At 41.3% G+C, this 14,521-nt stretch overlaps 1 protein-coding gene across 3 annotated transcripts in view; it reads right to left on the bottom strand.

Annotated features, from left to right (window-relative positions):
- The window catches only part of CNTN5 (contactin 5), a 1,298,632-nt gene that overhangs the window by 325,739 nt on the left and 958,372 nt on the right, over window positions 1–14,521 (bottom strand). For all 3 annotated transcript variants that reach the window (XM_075851517.1, XM_075851516.1, XM_075851518.1), the window contains one exon: window positions 5,422–5,625. In XM_075851517.1, coding sequence (XP_075707632.1) covers window positions 5,422–5,625 — 204 coding nt within the window. The remainder of the gene's footprint in view (window positions 1–5,421; window positions 5,626–14,521) is intronic.

Below are 14,521 nucleotides of genomic sequence, written 5' to 3'. Positions count from 1 at the left end.
GGCAAGGAAAAGGGAACAACAGGCTGTTGGAAGGTGAAGAAGTTGCCGTTATCCCTGAATAAGATATATTACAAAGTTACATAAGGGAGTAACATGTATTGCTAATCTATGAAAGAAATGTATATAACGATACAGTAGGTAAACTTCAATTAATAATTTTTGTGCGGCTTTCATTTTTAATGTTTTTGCATTACATAAGAATTTTTTTTCATGTGAGGTGACATTATAGACATAGGAAATATATTGGATATTACTGTGGCCTCTGTAGCTCCTCATGTGGTGTACATATACAAGGGTTAAATGGAATGAATAGGAAGAAAACCACTCCTGTTCTCAATGGCTATTTATTGACCCCATGGTGAAAGAGCCTGCTAAAAATGAATTGTACTGGTCATTCCTACGGTTAGTAGGACCATAAAAGTCTTCTCATTGCACCCTTGTTTATCGGAGGTTCGAGTCATACGTGTACATTTGCCCATTTTGAAAGCCACAGAGAGATGCATATCATGTTTTACTATAGTTTAGCTACATTTATGGCTTCTAATAATTCTTCTTTTTTCAGTTAATACTTGAGTTGTAAAGCTTTACTGCCCGTGCCCTTCGGATCATAGGTGTGTTACAGGTTATAATCCTGCAGTAAGGACACCATATATAAAGATAGCTTTTACTTTAAACCATACAGAGTTTAGAGCACAGAAAAACGAGTAGTCATTATGTTTAAACTAAAATATTTGTTTTGTAGGGGTGCCAGAGTTACTTTTTAAGGGTCTATGTTCACACAGGGCAGATAAGCTGCATAAAAGTAAACAGCGTATCCGCCCTGGGTGCCGCAAAGCATTCTGCCTGATAAACCGCCCCAAATTCTGGTGCAGCTTTTCGTATAAAAAAAAAACCATTTCATACTTACATAGCCATGGCGACGAATCCCACTTCTGTCCTGCAGCCCGGCCTCCTGGCTGCAGCGATCACATGGGATGAAACGTCATCCCAGGAGGTAGTTTTTTTTTAGTTGAAATTTTTGCGGCGGAATCGCAGCTTTTCCAAGACAAAAATTGCAACATCTGCTATTTGTTGCGGGTTTTACCTCCACATTGAATTCAATGGGGGCAACGCGCAACAATAAAGCAGCGTTTCCGCAAATACAATGGACATGCTGCGGATTAAAAAAAACGCACCGCAGGTCAATTTCTGAGCGTTTTTTTGCACATATCATTTACGCAGCGTGTGGATGAGATTTGTTCAAATCTCATCCACTCTGCTGCTACTGTATTATGCTGCGGATTTTCCGCAATGAAATCCGTTGTGGAAAATCCACAGTATTTACACTACGTGTGAACTTACCCATATACTATGCGGACTGAGCAATGATTGGAGAACCATGGTTGAAAAGAAGACATTGTGCATGAGCATGCAGGTTGTTTGCTTAGAATCAAATTACATAGTTATAGTTAGGGGGGTTGCTTCATAAAGACAACTGACCCTGCGATCAGCTGATCGCTGTTGGTCCGGCTCCTAGAAACATGGAATCATGTTCCGGCCATACACAAGGGATATGTAACATTAGATGCCAGAAATTCAAATGAATGACCAACTATGTAATCAATGAACAGGACAGGTCCTCTAGAGCGACTCTTAGCAACTCTCCGCTTTGACTAAGAGAGGATAGGGTCCCCAGTGGTTGACCCACCCCCTTCTATGATATTTATATGCCCTTCATGGGACAACCCCTTTTAAATCGTCTGGTCACTATGAATTGAAAGCCATCTTCTACTCTGTATACAATCCTCTTGCTAAGTTTCTTAATAATGTGTCCACTGCTATAGCTTTCTCTGCAGTTTTATTATTGTTTAACTTTTGAATCTGGAAAAAAATGGTTCACCAAGTTTAAAGGACCTCTGTTCTTCAAAAGATTGATGGCAAATTCCGAGGATATACCATCAATGTAGGATCAGCGGGATCCGACAATATTGACCCTACTGATCACGTAAAGAATGGGCTGCGGTGTTTGGAAGAATGCAACAGCACTTTGCAAGTTTGCAAGACATAACCCTACTCTTGTTTAACCAAAAAAAAGACCAAAGCAAGTCCTATTTAAAGTATGTTATATGGTATACCAATAACAAGAAGATAACCAATCAATGTATACCATATATACAGAAGAATATTCCAGCATGTTTAATACAATATGTTTATTTAATCAAGAGATAACAAAAACGGACAACAAACTGTCTTAATTAAAATATTAAAAGACATTAAAACCAAACTGAGGTGGTGGTCAAGATATCCAAATATACCCGGTCACAAATATGTAGTATACAAGAAAATGTTCTTAGTATCCATGCTAACAAATAATCAATTATAACTGGTACAAAGGCACAATATACCTAGCTAAAAGATATACGTAAATGGCTATTCCGTCAGACCCCAGCGGCCACGCAGACCTCTGAGCTCATGCCGACGACGGAGACGCCAGCACACACGGTCGTACTGCCCTGCAGCCTCTCCGAGGGTGCGCTCGCTCGTCCCCGGCCTAAAAGGGCCAGCGAGCGAACCCGTAAAAAGTTCCCTAACCAATCCCCAGATCATCCTGGACTATAAAAAGGGCTTTGCCCTTACACCCCTTGCATGAGCATTGTTGTTGTATTCCCATGTGAGTCTAAGCAAATGGTCCCTTAGTTGTATCCTGCTCCCAGTGTTCCCGTATCCTGCTTCCCGTCTCCTGTATCCTGCTGTTGTGTTTGTTCCTGAGCCAAAGTCTATTGTTGGAGTCGTGTTTGTCTCATCTGCCACGTCCAGCATCATCCATGCCAAGTGTCTGCTACACCACGTGTCTGGTACTCCGAGTATCTGCCAGATAATCTTCCCAGGTACTCTTACCCCAGACACTGTTATTGGCTGTCATATGGCCAGCTGCTACTTCGCTATGGCGGAGCGGCCTAGTGGGTCCACCTACCCCACAGGTATGACACGTACATATTTCAGCTAGGTATATTGTGCATTTGTACCAGTTATAATTACTTATTTATTAGCATAGATAGAAATACAATTTTCTTGTATACTACATATTTGTGACCAGGTACGTTTGGATATTTTGACCACCACCACAGTTTGGTTTTAATGTCTTTTAATATTTTAATTGAGACAGTTTATTGTCCGTTTTTATTATCCCATGATTAAATAAATATACTGTATTAAACATGCTGGACTATTACTCTGTATATTTGATATACATTGATTGGTTATAACCCTAGTCTTGTCCTTGTGCACGACTCTGGTAGCTCAAACCCATTTAGGATTGGTGGGGAAAATTCATCTCCTAGGGATATGCCATCTATCTTTAAAAATATATAAAACATCTTAAACAAGCTCTGCTCATCCTCCACCACTCATAATCTGCAAGGCACAGTGCCAAACAACATTGGCATACATAGGAAAGATCAAAATGGGCCCCCCATTATGGTGCCACGCCCCTCCATTCCCATTCCATGAACCTTGGGCCACTACTACCTTACCCCCTGAAGAGAGTTCAACGGAGGCTCTTACCACCCAGCAGTAAACGGGAAGGGACCAACCAGGACTGGGCCCCCTCCCTCCGAGCATAGTAGCTGCATGGTCTGCCTCTATGGTATGCACTCGCTTGTCAACCACAATGCTACGTATTCTGCAATGGAAATGAAACAGATCCAGTTGATAAAAGTTAATATTTTGTTATTTTTCATTGGGTTCCAAATAAAAATGGCTTTATATAAATTACCAATAAGACTGAAGAAAGTTAATATAGTAATGTTTTATTACAAAAGGGAGCTTCTAATCTTTTTTTATAGATAGAATATTAAATTGTTTTTATAAGCTCGCTTGAGGTGAAATTGAATTGCACAGAATAAATGATAGTCAAGGACATTCTACAAACGAGATATTCATTTTTGTGAAAAACTATTCACAGATTTTTTTTGATGTTTTTATTTAATTTGCTTGGTATCATGAAGATAAGTTTTCCTTTGAGATGTATAGGAAAGTTAAAGATTGATAACAGCTGAATTCATAGAATCGCTCAGAAAGTGACATAAAGATTTAATATCATTCTGTATTTTCATAGATGAAAATATAAGGGAGGGGGCTATAGCATGACTGGTGGGGTCTCATAAATCTGCCTCACTACCCTGTCCCATGAATCAAAATATATGAACATGGAGTAGCCCATTATAGCATTTAGTCATTGAAGGTCAATTAAAGGTCATTTTATTCAAGAACAAATCAAACATAAAATAGAATGATAAAATAAGATGACCGTTACTCAACATATTAACGAGCAAACCGATATAAACTGTACACAGGCGCTATAAACATTCATGTATAAAAATTAAAAAGTAAATCAAAATCAAAACTTTTCTATGTTCCATGTATACAATTACAATAATAGCCATAGGCCGACAGCTATTCCTCCCAACTTCCCTATACACGCGAGTGTGCCTGTGTTTTCAACGATAAAAGGGGAATAACCCGCTGCCAGACTTCCCTCCCCTGATATAATGCAAACCTATTATTACAGGAAAATAAATCATAATCCCTCTTTCGGCAGCTAAAGATGTGTTTTAGACATAGTACAGCAAGAAATGTTGTGTGTAACCTGCAGATTTTTCATGTTTTTCTTGCTTCTGGTAGTTTTTAAAAAAAAAATTATCCTCCATGCCTGCTGAGTGGGCGGGCTCTTCCTGGTCTGATGTCAGAGCTGTGCTTGTATGCATTGAGCCAATCAGATGTTATCCTCTATTACTCCTCCCTTATCTCAGAATGTCTTCACCAGCTCCTCTCAATCTTCTATTAGCGGTTTTACACTAGCTGATTATTTTTTTTGGGTGACTAAGACTATGTTCATAGGAACAGAAAAACGGAATGACGGACACTAATGGAGCTGTTGACTTTAATGGGTTACTTCAGGTTTATGTCATGGTTTAACTCATTTTAACAGAAAAAAATAACGCGCATTTTGGATGGAATCTGCGACAGAGACTCCTATCGGAAACTTTGACGCAGTTGTGAACAGAGCCCAAGGAGATTATTTACAGAAAGCCTTAAGAGAAATAACTAATCCTACTGGTGGGTAACGAATATGTCAGTTTTTGATAAATAAGATTTATTACAAGAAATCACATATTCAAATGTTAAACGGATTTATACACAAAAAAAGTTATAGGTTAAAGTTATATTACCCTGAGTTGCAGGTATTTTTTAAAGGTTGTTTTCTGGGACTAGAACATTGATGGTCTATTCTTAGGATAGTCAATCAATGTTTTATCGGTGGGATTTCGACCCCCATCAGCAGAATGGATGTACTCCAGCCACTTCATTGTTCATCCTGGCACAGTGGCTCATTCAAACAAATGTATAGTCTATAACATCTTAGAGGGATTGAGGACTCACCATCATTGCGTAATGTTAGCGGCGTCGGTGGGCTCATAACTCGTGTGTTGGTGAGGACATTTTTCACATGACATATGTAGCTGCCCACATCTGATGCCTGTGCTTTGGAGATGTAGAGGTTTCCTGTCTCCTGGGAGATGAAGCGCCGGCTGTCTTCAGCCACAAAAGATGGATATTCATTAAAAACCCAACTGTAGGTAATTTCTGGAAAAAGAAAAAGATGAATTTTTTACACATTGTTTTAAATATCTAAAAGAAAATATTTATAAGCAATAGATAGACATTGTATCAGGAGAGGTAAGTTATGGTCTTCAACCCAATGTAAGTTGACACGTATCAGCAGGGGTCTAGCTAGGTTGGCTGGCAATGCATGTGTTCTGGGTGTGGGATGCCAGGGATGTGCCAATAAGCCACTCTGACTTGGCCATGGTATTTATGTAAAGGGCTTGTGTGGCAAACTGAATCTTTGCACCGGGTAAACGAAAGCTTAGCTACAACTCTATGTAGGAGCAAATCGAGGCAGTTCCAAGCTGGCAATAACCACGTCACCAACCTGGTTACTTCCCATAATATTAGACTCTCAGATGTTTGATCATCTTACCGTCAAAAGCTTTTAATGAAACATAGTAATCTCCCCATACAGCTTCAAATAGGGTCAACCACTGGGCCAATCCATCTGCATGAGGCTAAAAGGGAGTTTAAGAGCATCTCTGTGGTTGAGCCCCTTTGTGTCACGTTTTCTGCTCTTGAAGCTAGACAGAAAGTTAGACGAGGGTTAACTCTGGGAGCTGTTTCTACTCTGCTGCTCTAGTCTCTGGTATTAATCAATTAGATCGGTTCTATATAAACCCTCCTGACTCTGGGCTCCATGCCAGTTATTATTTGCTAGGTGGTTCTTTAGCTCAGTGCTTGTAAGTATTCCCCGTTACCCCTTTTTGCATTCTCCCTGATTGTTACTGTGTATTAACCGGACTGACTTGACATTTCTTTGCCTTTGATTTGGTATTTAAGTCCCTTTAAATAATTAAAGGGAATTTCAGCAAATAACATTTATAACCTTTCCACTGGATAGGCGATAAATGATAGATTGGTGGTGGTCTAACCAGTGAGGTTGATTTGTATGTTGCAATGGTCAAGCATGTATTCTGCCTCCCTATTCAACTTTATGACAGTTACAAAAACAGCCGAGCACTGTTTTCTGTATCTCCCTGGCGGAAACATCTGAGTAGTTCTCTGCTATCTCCGCTAGACCTATGAAGAATGAATGGAGTGGTAGTGTGCACGTGTGACCACTGCTTTTTTCAAACAGGGGACATGGAACCCTTATTCTTGTGAGCGCTGGGGGTCCCAGTGGCCGGATCGGCAGCAATCATACATTTATCACCTGTTCTGCGGGAAGGTGATAACTATTTTTTAGTGGGACAACCCCTTTTAGTCTGGTAACTCCAGTCACATGAGGCAACCTGCACATATTTCTATTTTTTTTTTTTTATGTAAAACCAAACTCTCCAACCCCTCTTATGTATTGGTCAGCTAAAGTTTTTATTTTGTATAAAGATTTACAAGCTTTCAAGTGGCCAATTATAATACAGCATGTATATTTTATTTTTCCCCAAGACTTTTTTTTCTAGTATTTTATCCATAAATTTGAAAAGTAACTTATATAACACCGATCAACAAACTATATCTTGACATCTATATTTTCTTTTTGGATGTTCTTCTCTGAAAATTCCTTTTCCCAAATTTTGCTATTTTTCCTGTTTCAATAAGGACATTTCAGCAAGAGGCAGCAAGTCCTGTGATGTATTTGAAAAGAAATTCTTCCCCCATACTGCTCCGCTTTCTAAAATGAAAATGTAAGCATGTGGTGGTGTCAACATATAAAGACTTCTTCATTCAAAGGGAAAAAAAAAAGCAAGACAATAAAATCAGCACGGAGCTCCGCATTGGTATTCTGAGGAGAGAAGATATAAACTTATTTTGCTGACGAGGACTACTGATATTTACAAAGTTTTGGTTCTGGAGAATTTAAAACATTATAGAAGATGTAAAGCTGACATTTTTCTCCATAAAAGATCATTCTTGTTTACAAAATTGTCTCCCCGGAGCCCTCGATCTGTTTTATGAAGGTCATTTTTAAACCCTTTAAAAATATCCAAGTTATTTTCATTTATGTGAAGGTTTTACTGCATTGTGCAAATGAAAACCTTAAAGAGTTGGCGGTAAGCACACAATAGAAAAATAAAGGTTCTCATAAAATAAAACATGAGACATTTTTGACAAACTCAATGCAGTCAGGAACATGAGGGTGAACTAATTCTTATAATTTGTTAATAAAAGTAATATTGCTTTTAATAACGGGTTTAGATTTTTTAGTAAACTTTTTTCATATATTAAATGTTAGGAAACGTCTGTCACTTTTAGGTTGTCCTGACTACTAGCAAAGCTTCTGGGTGGCCCTGGTTTGAAATGCAGAGCCAATCTGTTTTCTCTGTCTGCAACCTATCAGGCCCAATGGTGGAGTATTTGAGTCTGTTCAGTTTCTTGTTGGTTGCTTGTAATTTTCTTATGAATACTTGTGTCTGATCAAGCTCCTGGTTAAACCCTGAATTACATTGAATACTTGGACTCTTTGAACTGGACTTCAGCTTTATCTTTGGATTTACTCTCTGCTCACTGATTTGGATATTCTGCTCACGGCTGGTTTTGACCTCTGCAACTCCTTATATATTTTTGTTTTGCGATTTGGACTTTTAGTATCTCCTGGTTGTGAACTCTGCTTGTTGATCACCCCAGCAAAGTTTTACCTCTCCAACGGCACTGGGTAGATAATCCAACATACATTCGGTACGGACAAACTTATTCAATACACAATAGACAATCTGCGAACAAGTATGAGTATGAATAGTTGTTCTTGTTCCTGTAGTTCCACAGAGCTCCGTGCGGTCTCCCGACATTCGGGCTCCTGGCAGGATAAAATCCTATATCTCAAGTGTTGAAGAAAAGAAATATAGTGCAACACCTTCTGCAACTTTTGCTACACACTGGTTTTAATGCAGACTCAAAAGGTTACAAAGATAAAACATCAATGGTTCCATACAATCGTTAAAAAGCTTAGGCGGCAAGCCAAACAATCTGGCCTATGCTTTTTATCGATTGTATCGATCCTTTGATGTTTTATCTTTGTAATCTTGTGAGTATGGATTAAAACCAGTGTGGATCGCGGATTGTCTATTGCGTATTTACTGAGTTTGTCCATACCGATTATATATTGGATCATCTACCCAGTGCCGTCTGAGCGGTAAAACGTTGCTGTGTTGTACTTTATGATAGAGGGTGTTTTTCGGATGTCACCTGATTTATTTTTCCTGCTCGAGATTGAGTTACACTCATTGTAGCCAATTGAGCCAGGAGTAACCTATATACATTTGTTGATCACCCTTCTGGATTTCTGGTTTTCCATTCTGGTAATGCCTGCCCAGGGGTGTAGCTAGGGGGGGGGGCAGCCGGGGCATGCTTCCCCCCCGGGCGCAACTACAATGGGAGGAAGGGGCGCCACAGAGCAGCTGCATCAAAACTGCTGAACTGCTGCTCCGGTATACAGGGCGCCCATGAGCTGCAATCAGCTGTTTTGTTAGCGCTCCCCCCATTTCTACATCTTAGCACCCATCCACTAAGGGTTTTCCATTCTCGCGGCAACCCTTTCCCCTCGCGGTACCACTGCCCCACTTGCGGCCCCCCTACGCGGCTCCGACACCCTCCCTCGTGGTACCGACACGCCCCCTAGAAGCCCCCCACTCGGGACCGACCCCCCTGTAACTTCTCCCTCTCCTGTCAGGCTGTCAGGGAAGGAGAACAGTAATAAAACACAAACTTTTTTTTTCTATCTATCTATCTATCTATCTATCTATCTATCTATCTATCTATCTATCTATCTATCTATCTATCTATCTATCTATCTATCTGTCTTTCTCTCTCTCTTTCTATCTCATATCTATCCGTCTTTCTGTCTGTCTATCTAGGGGCGTAGCTAGGGGGGGGCAGATGGAGCTCAACTACGATATAGGGAAGGGGGGGGCGCCACAGAGTTAACATATCAAAACAGCTTATCGCTCCTGTTGGGCGCCCTGTATCCTGGGCGGCTGCAGGGCACCCATGAGCTGCAATCTGCTGTTTTGATACGGCTGCTCAAAAGGGGTTCCATCGGCACGGGTACCCTCATGCCCGGTGGCATCATTAGCACTGGGGGGAGCACCGATGCTAGCGACTGCCACATTCAATTGTATCTGCGTCTTCAGGACGCAGATACAATTGAATACTATGGTGGGGCATCTCCCTGCTCTGCCATCACTAAGCTACAGGCCATATCACCCTGCAGCCTATGGACAGAGTTCCAGCGCAGGCAGGTGTGATGACGTCACTGGTCCACACTGGCCTACGCAATGATCTCAGGGCAGGGAATGAGGCTAGGTAAGTAATTTTTTTCTTTCTACAAGGGGGGAGGGGCTGTGTTTCACCATCTGCAAGGGGCCTATGTGGCACCATCTACAAGGGAGGGTTGTGTGGCACAAGCTACAAGGGGAGGCTGTGTGCCACCATCTACAAGGGAGGGCTGTGTGGCACCATCTACAAGGGAGGGCTGTGTGGCACCATCTATAAGGGGGGCTGTGTGGCACCGTCTGCAACGGTGGGCTGTGTGGCATCGTCTACAAGGGGGGGCTGTGTCGCATCATCTACAGGGGTGCTGTGTGTGGTGCTATCTACAAGGAGGGACTGTGTGTGGTGCTATCTACAGCGGGACTGTGCGTGGCGCTATCTACAGGGTGACTGTGCGTGGTGCTATCTAGAGGGGGCTGTGCGTGGCCTTTTTAATTCATTTTCTTTTAATTTATTGTAATGATAACTCCCTTATATAACTATATTGCTTGTAAAATGTACAAATGGTTACATAAAAAAAAAATTGAGAACAAGTAACACCTCATTGATTGGTAGAGGAAGCAAAGGGGAAGAAATGTTGTGAAAGCAGTTGGGGAGGGGGGTGCCAATCTGAATCTTTGCCCCTGGTGCAGGAGAACCTATGCCTCTGGCCTGCAAGTGCACCTCCTGTTCAACACCTTAGTCTGTAAAAGCAACCTGGGTTCTATGCGGCTAAATCCAACCTGCCTTGCGTTGGACTCTGGTGAAGACCATAGAGTAGCCTTAGACTCTGATGACCAGAGAGGTGACAGACTTGAGGTAGCTGATTTACTTGTACTCTTGATCCAGACAGTCTCCAGCTGCCTTTGGGAAATTGATTGTATAACAATTCCATAAACTTTCACTCTGTAGGGTTTCACTCAAGTAGTGATTCCTTGACATTAAGCTTTATTCACATCCTGTTTGTGAACTACGTTTTGTGCATGTGCCAGGAAAGTTCCCGATGCATACGCTGTATGCATCCCATGCATCCAGGGTATGCCAAAAGTGTGTCCTTTTGGCATATCCAGGGCTGGTATACCTTTTTTTCTGTATAGAATAATGTAATAGACTACATTATTCTACAAAAATTAATACAGTAAAAAAAAACATACCATACCTTTTTTACTATGGGGTCCCATAGGCACAGGTTGCTGTCTTATGTCTGAGGTACAGATGTATCCACCTTGCATTTGCTATAATTTGGTTAAGAACTCAATTTTCTCATGAAATCAATTGAATATCGCGACATGCTAGAAAAACCCTTGACCGGCTGCAATTCACAACACAACCACTTGGCGGCCGCACATAGACACATATAGCACAGACATCTTGTGACAAAGTATCGCAAAATCATGTTTTTTTACAAAGCCGGTCATCTCGCGCCACACATCTCAGGATATGTTAAGATAAGAGGAAAAAAAGGGAAGGTTAATGTATACGTCAGGAAATCGACCCGCCAAATACCCTGACGAAGGGCTCAAACGTGACGTGAAGAGGACCATATTTTTCTGTTTTCTGGCTGTCCCTTTTACGTTATGTAACCTAAAGAAAATTATACTACATAGCCCATTTTAAAAAATGTAGGCCCAGAAATATTGTGCAGTTGATGCCAGTTCGCAAATATTAGACTCAACTTTTTTCATCGTGCCAATTTTGGTAAGTGGCAAGGAAAGTAGGTGAGGTCTCCAAGGGGACATAGTTTTAACCAAATTTATTAAGTAGAAACCCTGAAATTGGTGAACATTTTTTAGCAAATCTACATTTGCTCACAGCAGACATACATATGTTTTCTTCTGCCTGTCAGACAGTGCAATATGCACCATGTGCCTTTTAATAAATTTGGTGAAAATAACTCCAAATACCTCTATTACTTAGACTGGCTGCGTTATTCCAATCTTAGTAAGTGTGGGCTATTGGGCCTCATTAATCAAGTGGCTAAGAGGAAAACTAGCCCTGTTGCCCATACCAACCAATCACAACGCAGCTGTGAGTTCTGATTAGTTGCTATCGGCAACAGGGCTAAATTTTCTGTTAGGCAGTTTTAATAAATAAGACTCAATGTCTATGTGGTAGAACAAAGCGGTCCTTAATTATCAGGTATTCTGAGAATTGGGCTTTATAACAAACATGTAAGGGGTTTATTAAGTGATAAGAGGACTGTACTGTTTAAGTCTACTTAATCTACTTATTTTGAGCACTATTTTACCGTTTACATCTATAATTAATCTGTATAAAAAGCTAAGTAACTTTATTCATACATTGCATTACTTTTCTTGTACCGATCGTGAGTTACAGCCTGTATTATACTCCAGAGCTGCAATTCTTTTGGTTGCTATGGAAACAATAAACAAGTTTTCTACAGACACATCACTAATAGCTTAGCTGAGCTCCTATACTGCAGGGGACAGTTCGTTTTTCTACATCAGATACTGTACAGTGCCTGGTGTAAAGTCTGCACTTCCCAGAATGCAAATCAGCAGTGAAAACTATGTGCATACACCAAACAAACAAGGGATGATGGGAGATTACAGCTCTAAAGTCTGCATAACTGTGAACAAAACTCCGAAATATAATACAAGCTGTAACTCAGGATCAGTACAAGTTCAGTAATATAATGTATTTACAAAGTTATTGTGACTTTCAGACAACTGCTTGCCTACAGTGGTAACAAGGGGAAAGTAATAGTCTAGGACTGTGCTAATGTCTAGAATTATACATCATCACAGCTAGGCTAGTGATATCAGGGGCAACCCCAGAGCCGGAGTCCTGGGCAGAGCACTAGTAAAGGCTCTGCTACGGTATTCTGGCTCTGGGGAAGCCCCTGACATCCCTGTCCATATATGGATAGTGATGTCAGGGGCAATCCCAGAGCCATAGTCCTGTGTAGAGCGCTACTAGCACTCTGCCTGGGACACTGCCCTGCTCCTGACTTTACTGTCCACATATGGACAGTGATGTCAAGGGCTTCCCCAGAGATGAAGTCCCGGGCAGAGCCGCTTCTAGCGCTCTGCATGGGACTCCTTTTCCCCCTCCTGGCATCACTGTCCATATATGCACAGTGATCTCAGAGGCAACCCAAGAGTCAAAGTCCCAGGCAGAGCGCTACTCTAGGCGCTGGGGATGCCCATGACAATACTGTCCATATATGGACAGTGATATCAGGGGCAATCACAGAGCCGGAGTCCCAGAGCAGAGCTCTAGTGTAAGCTCTGCTCTGGAACTCTGGGGAAGCCACTGACATCACTGTCCATATATAGACAGTGATGTCAGGGGCTTGCCAAGAGGCAGAGTCCCGGAGCAGAGCTGCCTGTAGCACTCTGCCTGGGAGTCTGTAGCAGAGTAAATGGCAGAGTAGGGAGCTACCTCCCTGCTCTGCCATAGCGAAGGATGACTCCCTCCAGAAGCGAAATCCCGCCAGAAAACTATGGTCGGGGATTCCACTCCTGGACGAGCCATACAGAGTTAGCACCCGGCGGCCGAGTGGGCCCTCTGAAGGGTAGTGGGCCCTGGCACTTGCCTGAGTTCGCCAGGTGCTGACACCGGCCCTGATAGATAGATAGATAGATAGATAGATAGATAGATAGATAGATAGATAGATAGATAGATAGATAGATAGATAGATAGATGTAGAGAGAAAAACAGAAAATCCAGCAGCACCGGTAAGATCTGGGTGCAAGCCCTAGGGAACAAACCAAGGTCGCAACTATACAGTAATCCAAAAAATAGGCAGCACACCGTAGTTGAAAGATCAAAAAATAATGGTAATATATTGCCCCATGTGCGACGTTTCAGCTCTGTCCTCTAGAGCCTTTCTCAAGCAGATGTAGAGTAATAGATGTAGAGAGATATATATAGAGAGATATGAGATAGATAGATAGATAGATAGATAGATAGATAGATAGATAGATAATATTAAAAAAAAAACAAAACACTATGATCTCATCCTTTGCAGTGACATTGCTATAATAAAAGTCAGTGTGAAATAATTTTTCAAAAAAAGGATGTTCGTGAATTGTAATTGCGCTTTTATCTGTTCTGCTTCTATTCTCATGTGTGCTATCTGATTTTTCAGCACTTGTTGAGTTTTAGTAATGAGCGCTGGTGTAATGGAAGTGTGACCCTAAAATAGATGCCTGTCTCTGAGACCACTTGATTCCCAGCGATATTGTAGATTAATTGCTCATGCTCAGAATGTTTTCATTTTCCTCCATTTATATTATTGCCTCTCAGGAAGCACGGTAATGATTGATCCAGCAGCTCCTCGTCATTGACTTTAATACTTAGAAATGAAATGTAAAAAATTTTAAATTGGCTTCTACTTATGAAACAATGACGGCACCTTTAAAACAAGGAGCAGTTAGATTTGCAGGAAACCATTACAATTTTGGAGGGTGAGCAGAGGTCACTTCGAAAACTTTGTAAAAAGTCTGCACACTTAATCATGATATATTTTACAGCATGCAGTAAAGTGTTGGAAAAAAAACATCTCTCACTTGCTTCTGTACAGAGATAAGCAAATCATTTTCCATCCACTAAATCATATTTGCCAGCTTTTCATGAATCTTTTATTTTACTTATGCCCTGTACATTTATATAGGACTCCTCCCCAAACTACTTGAGCAACGCCTCTTTAGGCCAGCCT

Source organism: Rhinoderma darwinii, chromosome 2 (genome assembly GCF_050947455.1).
Source record: "Rhinoderma darwinii isolate aRhiDar2 chromosome 2, aRhiDar2.hap1, whole genome shotgun sequence".
Taxonomy (NCBI): Eukaryota; Metazoa; Chordata; class Amphibia; order Anura; family Rhinodermatidae; genus Rhinoderma; species Rhinoderma darwinii.
The sequence above is the reverse complement of the archived record's forward strand: the minus strand, read 5'-3'. Positions and strand labels throughout refer to the sequence as shown.